This window comes from Podarcis vaucheri (genome assembly GCF_965113315.1).
Source record: "Podarcis vaucheri genome assembly, chromosome: Z".
NCBI lineage: Eukaryota > Metazoa > Chordata > Lepidosauria > Squamata > Lacertidae > Podarcis > Podarcis vaucheri.
This window is the reverse complement of record NC_138758.1, coordinates 52,288,784-52,312,659: the sequence shown is the minus strand read 5'-3', so window position 1 is coordinate 52,312,659 and position 23,876 is coordinate 52,288,784. Positions and strand designations below refer to the sequence as shown.

The 23,876-nt window shown below is 46.2% G+C and overlaps 1 protein-coding gene across 1 annotated transcript in view; it reads left to right on the top strand.

The window, feature by feature from the left end:
• The first annotated feature begins 984 nt into the window (after positions 1-984).
• LOC309523864 (mRNA export factor GLE1-like) overlaps positions 985-23,876 on the top strand; it is a 47,965-nt gene continuing 25,073 nt past the window's right edge. Inside the window, exons 1-8 of the mRNA XM_082208037.1 lie at positions 985-1,107; positions 2,498-2,698; positions 8,922-9,035; positions 11,134-11,282; positions 13,253-13,313; positions 16,025-16,270; positions 17,985-18,228; positions 21,462-21,574. Of these exons, the coding sequence (XP_082064163.1) occupies positions 1,006-1,107; positions 2,498-2,698; positions 8,922-9,035; positions 11,134-11,282; positions 13,253-13,313; positions 16,025-16,270; positions 17,985-18,228; positions 21,462-21,574 (1,230 nt within the window). The 5' untranslated portion in view covers positions 985-1,005. The remainder of the gene's footprint in view (positions 1,108-2,497; positions 2,699-8,921; positions 9,036-11,133; positions 11,283-13,252; positions 13,314-16,024; positions 16,271-17,984; positions 18,229-21,461; positions 21,575-23,876) is intronic.

Here is a 23,876-nt window from a genome sequence, read left to right as displayed (position 1 = left end):
AGGCGGGGAACCCATCCCGCCCGCTTATAGGCCGAACGGCCTGTCACTCCGCGTCGTAGGCGGCCCTTGGAATGCCCTCCCGCCCTCCCATAGGTCGAACAGCCTGTCACTCAGCCTGGGGCGGGCTTTCTCCGAGGCGGGAAACCAGTCCCTCCCGCTCATAGGCCGAGCGGCCTGTCACTCCACGTCGTAGGCGGCCCTTGTATTGCCGTCCCGCCCTCTCATAGGCCGAACCGCCTGTCACTCAGCCTGGGGCGGGCTTTCTCCGAGGCGGGCAACACGTCCCGCCCTCTCATAGGTCGAAAAGCCTGTCACTCACCCTCATAGGCGGGCCCTGCTTCCACTTGAACAAGCATCCCGCCCGTTCGTAGGCCAAGCGGCCTGTCACTCAGCCTGGGGCTGGCTTTCTCCGAGGCGGGAAACCAGTCCCTCCCGCCTATAGGCCAAACGCTCTTCTCCTTCCACGCCGTAGGCGGCCCTTGGCTTGCCGTCCCGCCCTCTCATAGGCCGAACGGCCTGTCACTCCACGTCGTAGGCGGCCCTTGGATTGCCTTCCCGCCCTCTCATAGGCCTGTCACTCAGCCTGAGGCGGGGTCTCTCAGACGCGGGAAAGCGGTCCGGCCTTCTCATAGGCCGAGCGGCCTGTCACTCCGCGTCATAGGCGGGCCTCCCCTTCCCGCTATCATCGACATAAAGCACCCCGCCCGTTCATAGGCCGAAAGGCCTGTCACTCAACATCGGGCGGGGCTTCGCCCATAGTCCGGCTCGCTCATAGGCCGAACGGGCTGTCACTCAGAGTGGGGAGGGAAAGCCGTCCCGCCCTCTCATGGGTCGAACGGCCTGTCAGTCAGCGTGGGGCGGGCTTTCTCCCAGGCGGGAGCTCGCTCATAGGCCCTCCGTCCCGCCGCTCCGCCTCCCTCCCGCCTCCGCCCGCTCCCCATTGGCCGTCGCCTAGGCAACGCGGCCTAGTCCTTTTCCGGCCCGTTTCCGAAGCCTGGGCCTGGCATGGAGTCGCGGCGGCTCCGCGGGGCGGCGCTGGCGGCGCTGCGGGCCAGCGGGAAAGGGCGGCTGCGTTACGGGCCGGACGGGAGCGCCGAGCTGGGAGAGGTGAGGGGGGTTTGAATGGACTGGAAGGGAAGGGGGAGGCTAATCGATAGTATTGATTGGGAATCGATCGATCGGCTCCAGCCCCGCCCCCCTCCGCCCAGGGGAATCAATGAAGGCCTATTATTATTATTATTATTATTATTAGTATTATTGTTTCTTAGGGAAGACCCTGGTTGGTTTCTGGTATTATTATTATTATTATTATTATTGTTATTATTAGTGTTATTATTAGTGTTGTTGTTGTTGTTAGTATTAGTATTATTATTATTATTAGTATTATTATTTCTTAGGGAGGACCCCGGTTGGTTTCTGGTATTATTATTATTATTATTATTATTATTATTATTAGTGTTGTTGTTGTTGTTGTTGTTAGTATTATTATTATTATTATTATTATTATTATTATTTCTTAGGGAGGACTCTAGTTGGTTTCTGTTATTAGTATTAGTAGTAGTAGCAGTAGTGTTGTTGTAGTTCTTGTTACTATTATTATTATTATTATTATATTATTATTATTATTATTATTATTATTATTAATAGTAGTGTTAGTATTAGTATTATTATTATTATTTCTTAGGGAGAGCCCTAGTTGGTTTCTGTTATTATTATTATTATTATTATTAGTAGTAGTAGTAGTAGTATTGTTGTTGTTATTATTATTATTCTGTTGTTATTATTATTATTATTATTATTATTAGTAGTAGTATAGTAGTAGTTGTTGTTGTTGTTATTCTGTTATTATTATTATTATTATTAGTAGTAGTAGCAGTAGTATAGTTGTTGTTGTTATTATATTGTTATTATTATTATTATTATTATTGCTGCTGCTACTACTATTATTAAAGACACTCACCTTGTTGGTTTCTATTATTATTATTATTATTACTGGTATTCTTATTATTATTGACACTCTTCAAGGACCTTGTTGATTTCTACTACTATTATTATTATTAAAAACACCAAACAGCTTGTTTATTGTCATTATTAATATTACTATTATTACTATTATTATTATTAGTACTCCTCCTCCTCCTCCTATTACTATGATGGTGATAATGATTAAAGACACCTTGTTGGTTTCTATTATTATTATTATTATTATTATTATTATTATTATTATTACTATTCTGATGATTAAAGACACTCACCTTGTTGGCTTCTATTATTATATTATATTATATTATATTATATTATATTATATTATATTATATTATATTATATTATATTATATTCATTACATTACATTACGTTATATTATATTATATTCATTACATTACATTACGTTATATTATATTATATTATATCATATTGTATTATATTATCATTATTAATATTACTATTATTATTATTATTACTCTTAATTCCTCCGGCCCCCCTTCTCGCCCCCCAGGACATCTTTGAAGCCCACCGCTCCCCCCCTCTCCTCTCCCCCCAGGCAGGATGGATCCTGGGCCGGATCGACCAATCCCCTCGCCAGGAGGAGGCGGCCCCGGAGGGCTCGGCCCGGGGGGAGGCGGCCCTCCCCGAAGCCCCGCCCCCGTCGCCGGGCCGAGACCCCGCCCCCCGGGCGGAAGGGGCGGAGGGCGCGCAGGTAAGGCCCCCCCGGTGGGGGGTGGGGTGTCCTGGGTTCCTATCCTATCCTTGTCTCCTATCCTATCCTCCTATCCTATCCTATCCTATCCTTGTCTCCTATCCTATCCTCCTATCCTATCCTTCTGTCCAGTCATATCCTAACCTCCTATCCTATCCTTGTCTCCTATCCTATCCTCCTATCCTATCCTTCTGTCCAGTCATATCCTAACCTCCTATCCTATCCTTTCCTGTCCTATCCTTGCCTCCTATCCTATCCTCCTATCCTATCTCTGTCCTATTGTATCCTATTGTTTCCTATCCTATCCTTCTGTCCTATCCTCCTATCCTATCCTTTCCTATCCTATCCTATCCTTGTTTCCTATCCTCCTATCCTATCCTTCCCTCCTTTTTTCCTATCCTATCCTTGTCTCCTATCCTATCCTCCTATCCTATGCTTCTGTCCAATCGTATCCTAACCCCCTATCCTATCCTCGTTTCCTATCCTATCCTCTCCTATCCTATCTTTGTCTCCTATCCTATCCTCCTATCCTATCCTCTCCTCCTATCCTATCCTTGTCTCCTATCCTACCCTCCTATCCTATCCTTGTCTCCTATCCTATCCTCCTATCCTATCCTCTCCTCCTATCCTATCCTTGTCTCCTATCCTCTCCTCCTATCCTATCCCTGTCTCCTATCCTACCCTCCTATCCTATCCTCTCCTCCTATCCTATCCTCCTATCCTATCCTTTCCTCCTATCCTATCCTCCTATCCTATCCTTGTCTCCTATCCTATCCTTGCCTCCTATCCTATCCTCCTATCCTATCCTTGTCTCCTATCCTATCCTCCTATCCTATCCTTGTCTCCTATCCTATCCTCCTCTCCTATCCTTGTCTCCTATCCTATCCTTGTCTCCTATCCTCTCCTCCTATCCTATCCTTGTCTCCTATCCTACCCTCCTATCCTATCCTCTCCTCCTATCCTATCCTCTCCTATCCTATCCTTGTCTCCTATCCTATCCTCTCCTATCCTATCCTCTCCTATCCTATCCTTGTCTCCTATCCTATCCTTGTCTCCTCTCCTCTCCTCTCCTATCCTTTCCTCCTATCCTATCCTATCCTATCCTATCCTATCCTATCCTATCCTTGTCTCCTATCCTATCCTTGTCTCCTATCCTATCCTCTCCTATCCTATCCTTGGCTCCTCTCCTCTCCTCTCCTCCTATCCTATCCTTCTGTCCAATCGTATCCTAACCTCCTATCCTATCCTTGTTTCCTGTCCTATCCTTGCCTCCTATCCTATCCTCCTATCCTATCTATGTCCTATTGTATCCTATTGTTTCCTATCCTATCCTCCTATCCTATCCTTGTTTCCTATCCTATCCTCCTATCCTATCCTTGTTTCCTATCCTATCCTCCTATCCTATCCTTGTTTCCTATCCTATCCTCCTATCCTATCCTTGTTTCCTATCCTATCCTCCTATCCTATCCTTGTTTCCTATCCTATCCTTCTGTCCTATCCTCCTATCCTATCCTATCCTCTCCTCTCCTCTCCTTGTCTCCTATCCTATCCTATCCTATCCTTGGCTCCTCTCCTATCCTCCTATCCTATCCTTCTGTCCAATCGTATCCTAACCTCCTATCCTATCCTTTCCTGTCCTATCCTTGCCTCCTATCCTATCCTCCTATCCTATCTCTGTCCTATTGTATCCTATTGTTTCCTATCCTATCCTTCTGTCCTATCCTCCTATCCTATCCTTTCCTATCCTATCCTATCCTTGTTTCCTATCCTCCTATCCTATCCTTCCCTCCTTTTTTCGTATCCTATCCTTGTCTCCTATCCTATCCTCCTATCCTATGCTTCTGTCCAATCGTATCCTAACCCCCTATCCTATCCTCGTTTCCTATCCTATCCTCTCCTATCCTATCTTTGTCTCCTATCCTATCCTCCTATCCTATCCTCTCTTTGTCTCCTATCTTATCCTCCTATCCTATCCTTGTTTCCTACCCTATCCTATTCTCCTATCCTATCCTTGTATCCTATCCTTGTCCCCTTGTCTCCTATAATATCCTACCCTATCCTATCCTTCTCTCCAATCGTATCCTATCCTTGTTTCCTATCATATCATATCCTATCCTTCAATCATATCCTATCCTCCTATCCTATCCTTGTCTCCTATCCTATCCTACCCTCCTATCCTATCCTCCTATCCTATCCTTGTCTCCTATCCTATCCTCCTATCCTATCCTATCCTATCCTCCTATCCTATCCTTGTCTCCTATCTTATCCTATCCTCCTATCCTATCCTCCTATCCTATCCTTGTCTCCTATCCTATCCTACCCTCCTATCCTATCCTATCCTATCCTCCTATCCTATCCTATCCTATCCTCCTATCCTATCCTTGTCTCCTATCCTATCTTACCCTCCTATCCTATCCTATCCTCCTATCCTATCCTATCCTATCCTATCCTTGTCTCCTATCCTATCATCCTATCCTATCCTATCCTTGTCTCCTATCCTATCCTTGTCTCCTATCCTATCCTATCCTATCCTACCCTATCCTATCCTCCTATCCTACCCTTGTCTCCTATCCTACCCTCCTATCCTATCCTTGTCTCCTATCCTATCCTTGTCTCCTATCCTATCCTACCCTTCTCCTATCCTATCCTTGTTTCCTATCCTCCTATCCTATCCTTCCCTCCTTTTTTCCTATCCTATCCTTGTCTCCTATCCTATCCTCCTATCCTATGCTTCTGTCCAATCGTATCCTAACCCCCTATCCTATCCTCGTTTCCTATCCTATCCTCTCCTATCCTATCTTTGTCTCCTATCCTATCCTCCTATCCTATCCTCTCCTCCTATCCTATCCTTGTCTCCTATCCTACCCTCCTATCCTATCCTTGTCTCCTATCCTATCCTCCTATCCTATCCTCTCCTCCTATCCTTGTCTCCTATCCTCTCCTCCTATCCTATCCCTGTCTCCTATCCTACCCTCCTATCCTATCCTCTCCTCCTATCCTATCCTCCTATCCTATCCTTTCCTCCTATCCTATCCTCTCCTATCCTATCCTTGTTTCCTCTCTCTGTCCTATTGTATCCTATTGTTTCCTATCCTATCCTCCTATCCTATCCTTGTTTCCTATCCTATCCTCCTATCCTATCCTTGTTTCCTATCCTATCCTCCTATCCTATCCTTGTTTCCTATCCTATCCTATCCTCCTATCCTATCCTTGTTTCCTATCCTATCCTTCTGTGCTATCCTCCTATCCTATCCTCTCCTCTCCTCTCCTCTCCTTGTCTCCTATCCTATCCTATCCTATCCTTGGCTCCTCTCCTATCATCCTATCCTATCCTTCTGTCCAATCGTATCCTAACCTCCTATCCTATCCTTTCCTGTCCTATCCTTGCCTCCTATCCTATCCTCCTATCCTATCTCTGTCCTATTGTATCCTATTGTTTCCTATCCTATCCTTCTGTCCTATCCTCCTATCCTATCCTTTCCTATCCTATCCTATCCTTGTTTCCTATCCTCCTATCCTATCCTTCCCTCCTTTTTTCCTATCCTATCCTTGTCTCCTATCCTATCCTCCTATCCTATGCTTCTGTCCAATCGTATCCTAACCCCCTATCCTATCCTCGTTTCCTATCCTATCCTCTCCTATCCTATCTTTGTCTCCTATCCTATCCTCCTATCCTATCCTCTCTTTGTCTCCTATCTTATCCTCCTATCCTATCCTTGTTTCCTACCCTATCCTATTCTCCTATCCTATCCTTGTATCCTATCCTTGTCCCCTTGTCTCCTATAATATCCTACCCTATCCTATCCTTCTCTCCAATCGTATCCTATCCTTGTTTCCTATCATATCATATCCTATCCTTCAATCATATCCTATCCTCCTATCCTATCCTTGTCTCCTATCCTATCCTACCCTCCTATCCTATCCTCCTATCCTATCCTTGTCTCCTATCCTATCCTATCCTCCTATCCTATCCTATCCTATCCTCCTATCCTATCCTATCCTCCTATCCTATCCTTGTCTCCTATCTTATCCTATCCTCCTATCCTATCCTCCTATCCTATCCTTGTCTCCTATCCTATCCTACCCTCCTATCCTATCCTATCCTATCCTCCTATCCTATCCTATCCTCCTATCCTATCCTTGTCTCCTATCCTATCTTACCCTCCTATCCTATCCTATCCTCCTATCCTATCCTATCCTTGTCTCCTATCCTATCATCCTATCCTATCCTATCCTTGTCTCCTATCCTATCCTTGTCTCCTATCCTATCCTATCCTATCCTACCCTATCCTATCCTCCTATCCTACCCTTGTCTCCTATCCTACCCTCCTATCCTATCCTTGTCTCCTATCCTATCCTTGTCTCCTATCCTATCCTACCCTTCTCCTATCCTATCCTTGTTTCCTATCCTCCTATCCTATCCTTCCCTCCTTTTTTCCTATCCTATCCTTGTCTCCTATCCTATCCTCCTATCCTATGCTTCTGTCCAATCGTATCCTAACCCCCTATCCTATCCTCGTTTCCTATCCTATCCTCTCCTATCCTATCTTTGTCTCCTATCCTATCCTCCTATCCTATCCTCTCCTCCTATCCTATCCTTGTCTCCTATCCTACCCTCCTATCCTATCCTTGTCTCCTATCCTATCCTCCTATCCTATCCTCTCCTCCTATCCTATCCTTGTCTCCTATCCTCTCCTCCTATCCTATCCCTGTCTCCTATCCTACCCTCCTATCCTATCCTCTCCTCCTATCCTATCCTCCTATCCTATCCTTTCCTCCTATCCTATCCTCTCCTATCCTATCCTTGTTTCCTCTCTCTGTCCTATTGTATCCTATTGTTTCCTATCCTATCCTCCTATCCTATCCTTGTTTCCTATCCTATCCTCCTATCCTATCCTTGTTTCCTATCCTATCCTCCTATCCTATCCTTGTTTCCTATCCTATCCTCCTATCCTATCCTTGTTTCCTATCCTATCCTTCTGTCCTATCCTCCTATCCTATCCTATCCTCTCCTCTCCTCTCCTCTCCTTGTCTCCTATCCTATCCTATCCTATCCTTGGCTCCTCTCCTATCCTCCTATCCTATCCTTCTGTCCAATCGTATCCTAACCTCCTATCCTATCCTTTCCTGTCCTATCCTTGCCTCCTATCCTATCCTCCTATCCTATCTCTGTCCTATTGTATCCTATTGTTTCCTATCCTATCCTTCTGTCCTATCCTCCTATCCTATCCTTTCCTATCCTATCCTATCCTTGTTTCCTATCCTCCTATCCTATCCTTCCCTCCTTTTTTCCTATCCTATCCTTGTCTCCTATCCTATCCTCCTATCCTATGCTTCTGTCCAATCGTATCCTAACCCCCTATCCTATCCTCGTTTCCTATCCTATCCTCTCCTATCCTATCTTTGTCTCCTATCCTATCCTCCTATCCTATCCTCTCTTTGTCTCCTATCTTATCCTCCTATCCTATCCTTGTTTCCTACCCTATCCTATTCTCCTATCCTATCCTTGTATCCTATCCTTGTCCCCTTGTCTCCTATAATATCCTACCCTATCCTATCCTTCTCTCCAATCGTATCCTATCCTTGTTTCCTATCATATCATATCCTATCCTTCAATCATATCCTATCCTCCTATCCTATCCTTGTCTCCTATCCTATCCTACCCTCCTATCCTATCCTCCTATCCTATCCTTGTCTCCTATCCTATCCTATCCTCCTATCCTATCCTCCTATCCTATCCTTGTCTCCTATCCTATCCTACCCTCCTATCCTATCCTATCCTATCCTCCTATCCTATCCTATCCTATCCTCCTATCCTATCCTTGTCTCCTATCCTATCTTACCCTCCTATCCTATCCTATCCTCCTATCCTATCCTATCCTTGTCTCCTATCCTATCATCCTATCCTATCCTATCCTATCCTTGTCTCCTATCCTATCCTATCCTATCCTACCCTATCCTATCCTCCTATCCTACCCTTGTCTCCTATCCTATCCTCCTATCCTATCCTTGTTTCCTATCCTATCCTATCCTATCCTATCCTTATCTCCTATCCTATCCTCCTATCCTATCCTTGTCTCCTATCCTATCCTCCTATCCTATCCTTGTCTCCTATCCTATCCTCCTGTCCATCAAACCGCTGCCCCGTATCCTGAGTCTCCAGACTCGATCCCGGATCCACCGCCCTCCTCTCACCCGATCTCTCTCTCTCTCGATTCCTCAGCGCCCCGAGAAGCGGAGGGATCCGCCCGGCGAGCCGGAAGCCCCCGCCCCCAAGGGCCCCGGGATCGAGGGGATCCTGCGCCTCTACGACCGGATCCGGGCGGCGGAGGGCGAGGTGAGGGGATCTCCCGGGGATCTGGCGGGGGAGGAAGGGCGGGAGGAGGCGGAGAGGGTGGGGGTTGGGGTTCCTCGGAAGATCTCCACCAGATCACCAAAGATCTCCAGGCGTTGGCGGGGAGGAAGGGTGGGAGGAGGGGGAGATCCGCCAGAGATCTGGAGATCTTGCGGGGGAGGAAGGGTGGGAGAAGGCGGAGATCCAGGAAGACCTGGGGAATCTTTGGATGATCCCTAAACATATCCAGATCTTCCTCTTGAGGATCTCTTGCAGGATCTGGAGATCTTGGGAGGATCCTCCTAATATCTCCAGATCTTGAGGATCTCTTGGAGGATCCGGAGATCCCAGATCCTCTAGCGCTTCTCCCTGGGTTCCTCAACCTGTCTTCCCCTCGGTCCTCCTGCAGGAGGAGCTGGGGTGCCGCCAGGAGATCTTGAGGGTCTCTTGGAGGATCTGGAGGTCTTGGGAGGATCCCCAAAGATCTCCAGATCTTGAGGATCTCTTGAAGGATCTGGAGATCTTGGGAGGATCCTAAAACATCTCCCGATCTTCCTCTTGAGGATCTCTGGGAGGATCTGGAGATCTTGGATCCCCAAACATCTCCAGATCTTGAAGATCTCTTGAAGGATCTGGAGCTCTTTGGAGGATCCCTAAACATCTCCAGATCTTCCTCTTGAGGATCTCTGGGAGGATCTGGAGATCCTCCAAAGATCTCCAGATCTTCCTCTTGAGGAACCCTAGGAGGATCTGGAGATCTTGGGAGGATCCTCCATCTCCAGAACTTGAGGGTCTGGAGATCCCGGATCCCAGATCCTCCAGGTCTTCTCCACCGGTGGCCCCGGGTTCGACAACATGTCTCCAGATCTTCCTCTTGAGGATCTCTTGGAGGATCTGGAGATCTTGGGAGGATCCCTAAACATCTCCAGATCTTCCTCTTGAGGAACCCTTGAAGGATCTGGAGATCTTGGGAGGATCCTCCATCTCCTGAACTTGAGGGTCTGGAGATCCTGGATCCCAGATCCTCCAGGTCTTCTCCACCGGTGGCCCCGGGTTCGACAACATGTCTCCAGATCTTCCTCTTTAGGATCTCTTGGAGGATCTGGATTATCTTGGAAGGATCCCTAAACATCTCCAGATCTTCCTTTTGAGGAACACCTGGAGATCCTAGATCCCAGATCCTCCAGGTCATCTCCAGATCGTCCTCTTGAGGAAGCCTTGACGGATCTGGAGATCTTGGGAGGGTCGCGAAACCCCTCCAGATCTTGAGGATCTCTTGGAGGATCTGGAGATCTCGGGAGGATCGCGAAACCCCTCCAGATCTTGAGGATCTCTTGGAGGACCTGGAGATCTTGGGAGGATTGCTAAACACCTCCAGATCTTGAGGATCTCTTGGAGGATCTGGAGATCTGGGGAGGATCGCGAAACACCTCCAGATCTTGAGGATCTCTGGGAGGATCTGGAGATCTTGGGAGGGTCGCGAAACCCCTCCAGATCTTGAGGATCTCTGGGAGGATCTGGAGATCTGGGGAGGGTCGCGAAACCCCTCCAGATCTTGAGGATCTCTTGGAGGATCTGGAGATCTTGGGAGGATCGTGAAACCCCTCCAGATCTTGAGGATCTCTTGGAGGATCTGGAGATCTCGGGAGGACCGCGAAACACCTCCAGATCTTGAGGATCTCTTGGAGGACCTGGAGATCTTGGGAGGATCGCGAAACCCCTCCAGATCTTGAGGATCTCTTGGAGGACCTGGAGATCTTGGGAGGATCGCGAAACCCCTCCAGATCTTGAGGATCTCTTGGAGGATCTGGAGATCTTGGGAGGATCGCGAAACACCTCCAGATCTTGAGGATCTCTTGGAGGACCTGGAGATCTCGGGAGGATCGCGAAACACCTCCAGATCCTGAGGATCTCTTGGAGGATCCGGAGATCTCGGGAGGATCGCGAAACACCTCCAGATCTTGAGGATCTCTTGGAGGATCCGGAGATCTTGGGAGGGTCGCGAAACCCCTCCAGATCTTGAGGATCTCTTGGAGGACCTGGAGATCCCACCGGCTTCCCAAACCTAGTCTCCCCCTCGGTCCTCCTCCTCCTCCCCCAGGAGGATCTGCGCCGCCGCCAGGAGATCCAGGATCTGGCCAGCCGGGCGGCCTATGGACAATCTTGGGAGCTGCTGCAGCGCTTTGACGAGATGAGGGAGCTGAAGTCCCACCAGGAGTGGCAGGATCTCCGGCAGGAAGTGGAGAGGAGGTGAGGCAGGAAGTGGGCGGGGTTTCCCCCGGGTGGGAGGGAAGGGAGGGAGGGAGGAACGGAAGGAGGAAGTGAAAAGAAGGAAGGGAGGGGAGGGAGGAAGTGAAGGAAGGAAGGAAAAGGAAAGGGAAAAGAAGGAAGGGAAGGAAGGAAGGAAGGAAGGAAGGAAGGAAGGAAGGGAAGGAGGAAGTGAAAAGAAAGGAGGAAGGAAGGAGGGAAGGAAGGGAGGGAGGAGAAGGAAAGGGAAAAGAAGGAAGGAAGGGAGGGAGGGAAGGAGGAAGGAAGGAGAAGGAAGGGGAGAGAAGAAGGGAGGGAGGGAAGGGGAAGGAAGGGAAGAAGGAAGGAAAAGGAAAAGAAGGAAGGGGAGGAAGGAAGGAAAGGAAGGAAGGAAGGAAGGGAAGGAGGAAGTGAAAAGAAAGGAGGAAGGAAGGAGGGAAGGGAGGGAGGGAGGGAGGAGAAGGAAAGGGAAAAGAAGGGAGGGAGGGAGGGAGGGAGGGAAGGAGGAAGTGAAAAGAAGGGAGGAAAGGAAGAAGGAAAGAAGGAAGTGAAAAGGAGGGAGGGAGGAAGGAAAGGAAGGAAGTGAAAAGAAGGGAGGGAGAGAGGAAAGGAAGGAAGGGAAGGAGGAAGTGAAAAGGAGGGAGGGAGGGAGGAAGGAAAGAAGGAAGGAAGGGGAAGAAGGAAGCGAAGGGGAAGGAAGGGATGAAGGAAGGATGGAGGGAAGGAGGAAGGAAGGAGAAGGAAGGAAATGCAAGAAGGAATGAAAGAAAAGGAAAGGGAAAAGAAGGAAGGAGGGAAAGGAAGGGAAGAAAGGAAGGGGAGGGAGGGAGGAAGGAAGGAAGAAAGGAGGGAAAGGAAGGAAGGAAGGAAGTCTTATGGACAATCTTGGGAGCTGCTGCAGCGCTTTGACGAGATGAGGAAGTCCCACCAGGAGTGGCAGGACCTGCGGCAGGAAGTGGAGAGGAGGTGAGGCAGGAAGTGGGCGGGGTTTATTTCCTGTTGGGGGGAAGGGAGGGAGGGAAGGAAGGAAGGAAGAAGGGAAGAAGGAAGTGAAAAGAAGGGAGGCAGGGGAGGGAGGAGGGAGGGAAGGAAGGAAGGAGAAGGATAGGGAAAAGAAGGAAGGGGAGGGAGGAAGGAAAGGAAGGAAGGAAGGAAGGAAGGAAGGAAGGAAGGAAACACAAGATGGAAGGAAGGAAGGAAACACAAGAAGGAAGGAAGGAAGGAATGGAAAGAAGGGAGGGAGGGAGGGAAGGAGGGAGGGAAGGAAGGAAGGGAGGAAAAGAAGAAGGGAAGAAGGAAGGAAGGAGAAGGAAAGGGAAAAGAAGGAAGGGGAGGGAGGGAGGAAGGAAAGGAAGGAAGGAAGGAAGGAAACACAAGATGGAAGGAAGGAAGGAAACACAAGAAGGAAGGAAGGAATGGAAAGAAGGGAGGAAGGAAATGCAAGATGGAAGGAAGGAAGTGAAAAGAAGGGACGGAGGGGAGGGAAGGAAGGAAGGAAGGAAGGAAAGGAAGAAGGGAAGAAGGAAGGAAGGAAAAGGAAAGGGAAAAGAAGGAAGGGGAGGGAGCGAAGGAACGAAGGAAAGGAAAGAAGTAAGGAAGGAAAGGGAAAAGAAGGAAGGGGAGGGAGGGAGAGAGGAAGGAAGGAAGGAAATGCAAGAAAGAAGGAAGGCAGGGAAGGAGGAAGTGAAAAGAAGGGAGGGAGGAAGGAAGGAAAAAGGGAAGGATGGAGGGAAGGAGGAAGGAAGAAGGAAGGAAATGCAAGAAGGAATGAAAGAAAAGGAAAGGGAAAAGGAGGGAAAGGAAAGGAAGGGAAGAAAGGAAGGGAGGGAGGGAGGAAGGAAGGAAAGACGGAAGGAAGCAAAGGCAAGAAGGAAGTGCCTGGTTTCCTGGATGGCTTCCTATTAATAATAATAATAATAATAATAATAATAATAATAATAATAATAATTTGATTTTTTTCCGGAATTTTCCAGCTCCAAAGAAGCCCAGGGCCAGCAGGAGAAGTTGAAGGAGGAGCACCAGCGCCGGGCCAAGGTTCGAGGGGCGGGACAGGAAGTTGAGGGGCGGGGCAGGAAGTTCGAGGGGCGGGGCAGGAAGTTGGAGGGACGGGGCAGGGAAGTTGGAGGGCGGGGCAGGAGTTCCGGGGCTTCTGGGGGGTGGGTGGGAAAGGCCTGGCCCCGCCTCTCCTTCCCAGACTCCACCACCTCCCTCCCTCTTTGACTCCGCCTCCTCTTCCTCCCTCCTTCCTTCCTTCCCTCTTTCCCTCCTTCCTTCCCTCCCTCCTTCCCTTTCCTTCTTTTCACTTCCTCCTCCCTTCCTCTTCTCCCTCCCTCCCTCTCCCTGACTCCGCCTCCTTTCCCTTCCTGACTCCACCTCCTCCCTCCCTCTCCTCCCACCCTCTCTTTGACTCCTTCTCCTCTTCCAACTTCCCTCCTTCTTTCCCTCCCACCCTCCTTCTCCTCTCCTCCTTCCCTCCATCCTTCCTTCCCTCTTTCCTTCTCTTCCCTCCCTCTCTCCTTCCCTCCCTCCCTTCCTTCCTTTTTTTCACTTCCTGCTCCCTCCCTCTTCTCCCGCTCCCTGACTCCACCTCCTCCCTCCCTCCTCTCCCTCCCTCCCTCTCTTTGACTCCATCTCCTCTCCCTCCTTCCCTCCCTTCTTTCCCTCTCTCCCTCCTTCCCTCCATCCCTCCCTCCCTTCCTTCCCTCCCTCCCCCTCCCTCCCTCCTTCCCTCTATCCCTCCTTCTTTCCTTCCCTCCCCTCTCTCCTTCCTCCCTCCCTCCCTCTCCCTCCTTTCCTCCTTCCTTCCTTCCTTCCTTCCTTCCTTCCCTCCCTCTCTCCTTCCCTCCTTCCTTCCCTCTTTCCCTCCTCCCTCCCTCCCCCTCCATCCCTCCCTCCTTCCTTCCTTCCTTCCTTCCTTCCCTCTCTCCCTCCATCCCTCCCTTCTTCCTCCCTCCCTCCCCCTCCCTCCCTCCTTCCCTCCCTCCCTCCTTCTTTCCTTCCTTCCTTCCCTCTCTCCCTCCATCCCTCCCTCCCTCCCTCCTTCCTCCCTCCCTCCCCTCCCTCCCTCCTTCCCTCCCTCCCCCTCCTTCCTTCCCTCCATCCCTCCCTCCTTCCTTCCTTCCCTCCCTCCTTCCCTCCCTCCTTCCTTCCTTCCTACCCTCCCTCCCTCCCTCCCCCTCCATCCCTCCCCTCCTTCCTTCCTTTCCTCCCTCCCTCCTTCCTTCCCTCCCTCCCTCCTTCTTTCCTTCCCTCCCTCCCTCCCTCCTTCCTTCCCTCCCTCCCTCTCCCTCCTTCCCTCCCTCCTTCCTCCCTCCCTCCTTCCTTCCCTCCCTCCCTCCCTCCTTCCTTCCCTCCCTCCCTCCCTCTCCCTCCTTCCCTCCACCCTCCTTCCTTCCTTCCTTCCCTCTTTCCCTCCTCCCTCCCTCCCCTCCTTCCTTCCCTCCATCCCTCCCTCCTTCCCTCCCTCCTTCCTTCCTTCCTTCCTACCCTCCCTCCTTCCCTCCCTCCTTCCTTCCTTCCCTCTTTCCCTCCTCCCTCCCTCCCCCTCCTTCCTTCCCTCCCTCCTTCCTTTTTTCCTTCCCTCTCTCCCTCCATCCCTCCCTCCTTCCTTCCCTCTCTCCTTCCCTCCCTCCTTCCCTCCCTTCCTTTCCTTCTTTTCACTTCCTCCTCCCCTTCCTCTTCTCCCTCCCTCCCTCCCTCTTCCTCCTCCTCTTCATCTTCCTCCTGTTCTTCCTCTCCTTCTTCCACTTCTTCTTTCTTTATTCCTCCTCTTCCTTCTCTTCTTCCTCTTCTTTTTCTTCCTCTTCTTCCTCTCATTCTTCCTCTTCTTCTTCCTGTTCCTCCTCCTCTTCTTCCTCCTCCTCCTCTTCTTTTTCCTCCTATTTCTTCTTTCTCCTCCTTTTCTTCTCTTCTTCCTCTTTTTCCTCCTCTTCTTCCTTCTCTTCTTCCTCTTCTCCCTCCCTCCCTCTCCCTGACTCCGCCCCTCCCTAACTCCGCCTCCCTCCTCTAACTCCGCCCCCTCTCCCCTAGCTCCTCCTCTTCCTCCTTTTTCCAACTTCCCAAATCTTCTGCCACTTCCTCTTCCTGTTTCCCAACTTCCTCCTCCTCCAATTCCTTTCCTCCCTCCCTCCTCTCCTTCCCAAGACTCCGCCTCCTTTCCCTCCCTGACTCCACCCCCTCTCCCCCCAGCTCCTAAGCTTTCCTTCCTGTCTTCCTTCCTTCCTTCTTTCCCTCCCTCCCTCCCTTCCTTCCTCCCTTTCCTTCCTCCCTTTCCTTCCTTCCCTCCCTTTCCTTCTTTTCACTTCCTCCCTCCCTTTCCTTCTTTTCACTTCCTTCCCTCCCCTTCCTTCTTTTCCTTCCTTCCTCCCTCCCTCCCTTTCCTTCTTTTCACTTCCTCCTTCCTTCCTCCCTTCCCTCCTTCCTTCCTCCCTTCTCTCCCTCCCTCCCTTTCCTTCTTTTCACTTCCTCCTTCCTTCCTCCCTTCCCTCCTTCCTTCCTTCCTTCCTCCCTTCTCTCCCTCCCTTCCTTTCCATCTTTTCACTTCCTTCCTTCCTTCGCTTCCTCTTTCCTTTCCCCTCCTTCCTCCTTCTTCCAACTTCCCAAATCTTCTGCCACTTCCTCTCCCTGTTTCCCAACTTCCTCCTCTAATTCCCTCCCTCCCTCCCTCCTTGACCCCGCCCCTTCCCTCCTCTGACTCCGCCCCCTCCCCATGACCCCGCCCCTCACTAACTCCTCCCCCTTCCCAGCTCCTCAGCCGCAAGCTGCGGGAAGCGGAGCAGCGCCGCCTCCGGCAGGAAGAGGCGGAGCTCCAGCGCCGGGAGGCGGGCCTAGGGCGCCTCCGCCGCCTCTACGCCGCCCAGGAAGAGCTCCTGCAGGCCAACCGGGGACTCGGGTTCGAGGCCGGACAGGGGGGCCCCGCCTACGCCCCCTACGCCGAGCGCGGGAACCGGATCTGCGGGGAGGTGTCGGCCCTGGTGCGGGCGGCCAGCGAGGTGAGTGGGGGCAACTTCCTTCCTTCCCCTTTCCTTCCTTCTTCCCTTTCCTTCTTTCCTTCCTTCCTTCTTGCGTTTCCTTCCTTCCTTCCGTCTTGCATTTCCTTCCTTCCTCTCTTCCCTTTCACTTCCTTCCTTCCTCTTCCCTTCCTTCCTTTCCCTTTCCTTCCGTCTTGCATTTCCTTCTTCCCTTCCTTCCTTTTCCTCCCTCCCTTCCCTTCTTTTCACTTCATTCTTTCCTTCCTTTTTCCTTTCTTCTTGCCTTTCCTTCCCCTTTCCTTCCTTCTTGCATTTCTTTCTTTCCTTTCCTTTCCTTTCATTTCTTGCATTTCCTCCCTCCCTTCCCTTCCTTCCTTCTTTCCCTCCCCCTCCTCCTTTTCCCTTTCTTCCTTCTTTTCACTTCCTTTCCCCTTCCTTCCTTCTTTCCTTCCTTCCTTCCTTCCTTCCTTCTTTTCCCTTTCCTTCCTTCTTGCATTTTCTCTCTCCCTCACTTCCCCTTCCTTCCTTCCTTCCTTCCTTCCTTCCTTCCTTCCTTCCTTCTTTTTCCTTCCTTCCTTCCTTCTTTCATCCTTTTCTTCCCCTTCCCTTCCTTCATCCCTTCCCTTCCTTTCGTTTCCTTCCTTTCGTTTCCCTTCCTCTTTCTTCCCCTTCCTTCCTTCCTTCCTTTCCCTTTCCTTCCTTCTTGCATTTTCTCTCTCCCTCCCTTCTCCTTCCTTCCTTCCTTCCTTCCTTCCTTCCTTTTCCTTCCTTCCTTCCTTCCTTCCTTCCTTCCTTCCTTCCTTCCTTCCTTCCTTCATCCTTTTCTTCCCCTTCCCTTCCTTCATCCCTTCCCTTCCTTTCGTTTCCTTCCTTTCGTTTCCCTTCCTCTTTCTTCCCCTTCCTTCCTTCCTTCCTTCCCCTTTCCTTCCTTCTTGCATTTTCTCTCTCCCTCCCTTCTCCTTCCTTCCTTCCTTCCTTCCTTCCTTCCTTCCTTTTCCTTCCTTCCTTCCTTCCTTCCTTCCTTCCTTCCTTCCTTCATCCTTTTCTTCCCCTTCCCTTCCTTCATCCCTTCCCTTCCTTTCGTTTCCTTCCTTTCGTTTCCCTTCCTCTTTCTTCCCCTTCCTTCCTTCCTTCCTTCCTTCCTTCTTCCCTTTCCCTTTCCATCCTTCTTGCATTTTCTCTCTCCCTCCCTTCTACTTCCTTCCTTCCTTCTTTTCACTTCCTCCCTTCCCCAGAGTGGAAGGAATCTCCTTTCCGGCTTGCGGGAAGAGCTCTTGCTTGCCGCCCAACGCAGAAAGAGGAAGCGGAAACGGCGGCGTTTCCTTCCTTCCTTCTTTCCTTCCTTCCGTCTTGCATTTCCTTCCTTCCTCTCTCCCTTCCTTCCCTTCTTTTCACTTCCTTCCTTTCTTCCCTTCCTTCCTTTCTTGTCACTTCCTTCTTTCCTTTCCCTCCTTCCTTCTTTCCTTCCTTCCTTCCTTCCCTTCCCTTCCTTTCTCCCTCCCCTTCTTTCATTTCCTTCCTTCCTTGCTTCCTTCCTTCCTTCCTTTCCCTTTCCTTCCTTCTTGCATTTCCTCCCTCCCTTCTTCCCTTCCTTTTCCCACCTTCCTTCCTTCCTTCTCCTTCCTTCCTTCTTTTCACTTCCTCCTTTTCACTGCCTTCCTTTTCACTGCCTTCCTCCCTCCCTCCTTCCTTCCTTCCTCCTTCTCACTTCCTTATTCCTTCCTCCCTTCCCCAGAGTGGATTCCCCGATCCCGCCGACCTCGCTTCCGCCGACCAGGCCCTCCTGGAAATGAGGAATCTCGTTTCCGGCCTGCGGGAAGAGATCTCCCTCGCCGCCCAAAGGAGGAAGCAGGAAGAGGAAGTGGAAAAGGCGGCGGCGGCCGAGAAGGCGGGAAAGGAGAAAAACGAGGAAACGGCCAGCAGACAGGATCCGGAAAAAGATCCCCTTCCGGAAAGTTCCGGAAAGCTCCGGAAAAACGGTGAGTTTTTAGAACGATTAATATAAGTATAGTTATTCTTGTTTGTAAATATATAATATATGTATTAATGATAATTTAAATTATACCTATTAATACATTAATTTATTAATAAATTAAATAGAACTATAATTGTTCTTGTTTGTAAATATAAAATATATGTATTAATGATATGTGATTAATTTAAATTATACTTATTAATAAATTAATTTATTAATAAATTAAATAGAACTATAATTGTTCTTGTTTGTAAATATAAAATATATGCGTTCATTATATGCGATCAGTTTAAATTATATTGATTAATACATTGATTTATCAATAAATTAAATATAACTATAATTGTTCTTGTTTGTAAATATAAAAGATATGTGTTAATTATATGTGATCAGTTTAAATTGTATTTATTAATACATTGATTTATTAATAAATTAAATATAACTATAATTGTTCTTGTTTGTAAATATAAAATATATGTGTTAATTATACGTGATCAGTTTAAATTATATTTATTAATAAATTGATTTATCAATGAATTAAATAGAACTATAATTGTTCTTGTTTGTAAATATAAAATATATGCGTTAATTATATGTGATCAGTTTAAATTATATTTATTAATAAATTGATTTATTAATAAATTAAATATAACTATAATTGTTCTTGTTTGTAAATATAAAATATGTGTTAATTATATGTGATCAATTTAAATTATACTTATTAATAAATCGATTTATTAATAAATTAAATAGAACTATAATTGTTCTTGTTTGTAAATATAAAATATATGTGTTAATGATATGTGATCAGTTTAAATTATACTTATTAATAAATTGATTTATTAATAAATTAAATATAACTATGATTGTTCTTGTTTGTAAATATAAAATATATGTGTTAATTATATGCGATCAGTTTAAATTATATTTATAAATACATTAATTTATTAATAAATTAAATATAACTATAATTGTTCTTGCTTGTAAATATAAAATATATGTGTTAATTATATTTGGTCAATTTAAATTATATTTTTTAATAAATTAAATATATTGTTGTTTATAAATATAAAAGATATGTGTTAATTATATGTGACCAATTTAAATGATATTTATTAATAAATTAAATATAACTATAGTTGTTCTTGCTTGTAAATATACAATATATGTCTTAATTATATGTTATCAATTTAAATTATATTTTTTAATAAATTAATTTATTAATGAATTAAATATGACTATAACTATTCTCGTTTGTAAGTATAAAATATATGTATTAATTCTATGTGATTTATTTAAATTATATTTATTAATAACTTATATTTACTGATAAATTAATTTATTAATACATTAAATATAACTATGATTATTCTCGTTTGTAAATGTAGAATATAGGTATCAATTATATGTGATCAATTTATATTTATTAACAAATTAAATATCACTATAATTGTTCTTGCTCGTAAATATACAATATGTGTCTTAATTATATGTGATTAATTTAAATTATATTTAAACTTAAATATAATTTATATAAATTTATATCAGTATAAATTTCAGCCCTGCGGATCAGTCAAATATATGGAAATAAATGCAAATATAAATATAAAGGAATAACCTTTATAAGTCATTTTCATTCCTGGAGATCAGTTTCAGTGAAATATATTGACATAAATAGAAATATAATCTTTATAAATTATATTTATGTTTGTATAGAAATATAAATATAATTATTCATGATTGTAATATATATATATATATATATTAATTATTCTAATATTCTATTCTATTCTATTATTCTGTAATTATTCATGATTGTAATATATATATATATTAATTATTCTATTATTATTCTATTCTATTCTATTATTCTGTAATTATTCATGATTGTAATATATATATATATATTAATTATTCTATTATTATTCTATTCTATTCTATTATTCTGTAATTAGTCATGATTGTAATATATATATATATATTAATTATTCTATTATTATTCTATTCTATTCTTCTATTATTCTGTAATTATTCATGATTGTAATATATATATATATATTAATTATTCTATTATTATTCTATTCTATTCTATTATTCTGTAATTATTCATGATTGTAATATATATATATATATATTAATTATTCTATTATTATTCTATTCTATTCTTCTATTATTCTGTAATTATTCATGATTGTAATATATATATATATATTAATTATTCTATTATTATTCTATTCTATTCTATTATTCTGTAATTATTCATGATTGTAATATATATATATATATATTAATTATTCTATTATTATTCTATTCTATTCTTCTATTATTCTGTAATTATTCATGATTGTAATATATATATATATTAATTATTCTATTATTATTCTATTCTATTCTTCTATTATTCTGTAATTATTCATGATTATATATATATAAATTATTCTATTATTATTCTATTCTATTCTTCTATTATTCTGTAATTATTCATGATTGTAATATATATATATTAATTATTCTATTATTATTCTATTCTATTCTTCTATTATTCTGTAATTATTCATGATTATATATATATAAATTATTCTATTATTATTCTATTCTATTCTTCTATTATTCTGTAATTATTCATGATTGTAATATATATATATAATAATTATTCTATTATTATTCTATTCTATTCTTCTATTATTCTGTAATTAGTCATGATTGTAATATATATATATTAATTATTCTATTATTATTCTATTCTATTCTTCTATTATTCTGTAATTATTCATGATTGTAATATATATATATATATAATTTTATTCTATTCTTCTATTATTCTGTAATTATTCATGATTGTAATATATATATATATATATATATTAATTATTCTAATATTATTCTATTCTATTCTTCTATTATTCTGTAATTATTCATGATTGTAATATATATATATATACTATTATTCTATTATTCTGTAATTATTCTTGTTTGCAATCTATATATCTATATCTATATATATATATATATATATATATATATATATATATATATATATATATATATAGTTTATATTTAAATTTATATTTAAGTTTATATTTAAATTTATATTTAAGTTTATATTTATATTTAAATTTAAATATAATTTAAATATAATTTATATAAATAAATTTATATCAGTATAAATTTCAGTCCTGCGGATCAAATATATGGAAATATATGCAAATATAAATAGAAAGGAATCATCTTTTTTAGGGCTCCAGGTCCAGTCCGATGAAAAGACCCTCCAGTGGTACCAGCAGCTCCAGGACCAGTTGGACCAGTGTGTGGATTCCTTTGCCGGCCTGGCCAATAGCAAAGACCGCCAGGTGAGCCCCTCCCCCAACCTTGGGGGTCGTCCGCCGGATCCCCAGGCCGTTTCCTGGATCCCTGGACGGTTTGCCGGATCCCTGGATTGAGTCCCTGGATCCCCGGACAAGTCCCCGGATCCTCGGGGGACCCCCCAGATCCCTGTATGGGTCCCGGGATCCTTTGAGGAGTCCCTGGATCCCCGGACAAGTCCCCGGATCCCTGGGTGGTTCCCTGGATCCCCGGATCCTCGGGTGACCCCCCAGATCCCTGTATGGGTCCCAGGATCCTTTGAGGAGTCCCTGGATCCCCGGACAAGTCTCCGGATCCTCGGGTGATCCCCCAGATCCATGTATGAGTCCCAGGATCCTTTTAGGAGTCCCTGGATCCCCGGACAAGTCTCCGGATCCTCGGATGATTCCCCAGATCCCTGTATGAGTCCCAGGAACCTTTGAGGAGTCCCTGGATCCCCGGACAAGTCCCCGGATCCCTGGGTGGTTCCCTGGATCCCCGGACAAGTCCCCGATCCTCGGATGATTCCCCAGATCCCTGTATGAGTCCCTGGATCCTTTTAGGTGTCCCTGGATCCCCGGACAAGTCCCCGGATCCCTGGGTGGTTCCCTGGATCCCCAGACAAGTCTCCGGATCCTCGGATGACCCCCCAGATCCCTGTATGGGTCCCAGGATCCTTTGAGGAGTCCCTGGATCCCCGGACAAGTCCCCGGATGCCTGGGTGGTTCCCTGGATCCCCGGACAAGTCCCCGGATCCTTGGATGACCCCCGAGATCCCTGTATGAGTCCCTGGATCCTTTTAGGTTTCCCTGGATCCCCGGACAAGTCTCCGGATCCTCGGATGACCCCCCAGATCCCTGTATGAGTCCCAGGATCCTTTTAGGAGTCCCTGGATCCCCGTACAAGTCCCCAGATCCTTGGGTGGTTCCCTGGATCCCCGGACAAGTCCCCGGATCCTCGGGTGATCCCCCAGATCCCTGTATGGGTCCCAGGATCCTTTGAGGAGTCCCTGGATCCCCGGACAAGTCCCCGGATCCCTGGGTGGTTCCCTGGATCCCCGGACAAGTCCCCGGATCCTCGGATGATTCCCCAGATCCCTGTATGAGTCCCAGGATCCTTTGAGGAGTCCCTGGATCCCCAGACAAGTCTCCGGATCCTCGGGTGATCCCCCAGATCCCTGTATGAGTCCCAGGATCCTTCTATGATTCCCCGGATCCTCAGACAGTTCACTGGATCCCTATACGGGTCCCCGGATCCTCGGATGATTCCCCATATCCCTGTACAAGTCCCTGGATCCTCGGATGATTCCTCGGATTCTCAGATGGTTCCCCGGATCCCTATATGAATCCCTGGATCCCTCTATGATTCCCCGGATCCCCATACGAGTCCCTGGATCCTCGGATGATTTATCGGACCCTCGGACCGTTCCCCGGATCCCTGTATGAGTCCCTAGATCCCTCTATGATTCCCCAGATCCTCAGATGGATCCCTGGATCCTCGTATGAGTCCTCGGATGCCCCTGCCATTCCCCAGATCCCTGTATGAGTCCCTGGATCCCTCTATGATTCCTTAGACCCTCAGATGGATCCCTGGATCCTTGTATGAGTCCTCAGATCCCTCTGCGAATCCCCAGATCCCCATATGAGCCCTGGATCCCTCTATGATTCCCTAGATCCTCAGATGGTTCCCTGGATCACCGGATGAGTCCCTGGATCCTCGGACGATTCCCCAGGTCCTCGGATGATTCCCCATATCCCCGGATGAGTCCCTGGATCCCTCTATGATTCCCCAGACCCTCAGATGGATCCCTGGATCCTTGTATGAGTTCTCAGATCCCTCTGTGATTCCCCATATCCCCGTATGAGTCCCTGGATCCCTCTATGATTCCCTAGATCCTCAGACGGTTCCCTGGATCCCTGGACGAGTCCCCGGATCCTCCAACCATTCCCTAGATCCTTTTATGAGTCCCTGGATCCTTCTATGATTCCCCGGATCCTTTGAGGAGTCCCTGGATCCCTGGGCGAGTCTCCGGATCCTCAGGCCATTTCCCGGGTCCTTTTATGAGTCCCGGGATCCCCGGGCGATTCCCCCAGATCCTTGGACCATTCCCCAGATCTCCGTAGGAGTCCCTGGATCCTCGGACCATTCACCAGATCCCCGGACGATTCCCCGGGTCCCTGGACGATTCCCCAGATCCCCATACAGGTCCCTGGTTCCTCTGATGATCCCCTGGATCCTCATACGAGTCCCTGAATCTTAAGATGATTCCCTGGATCCTTAGATGATTCCCTGGATCCCTGGATGAGTCCC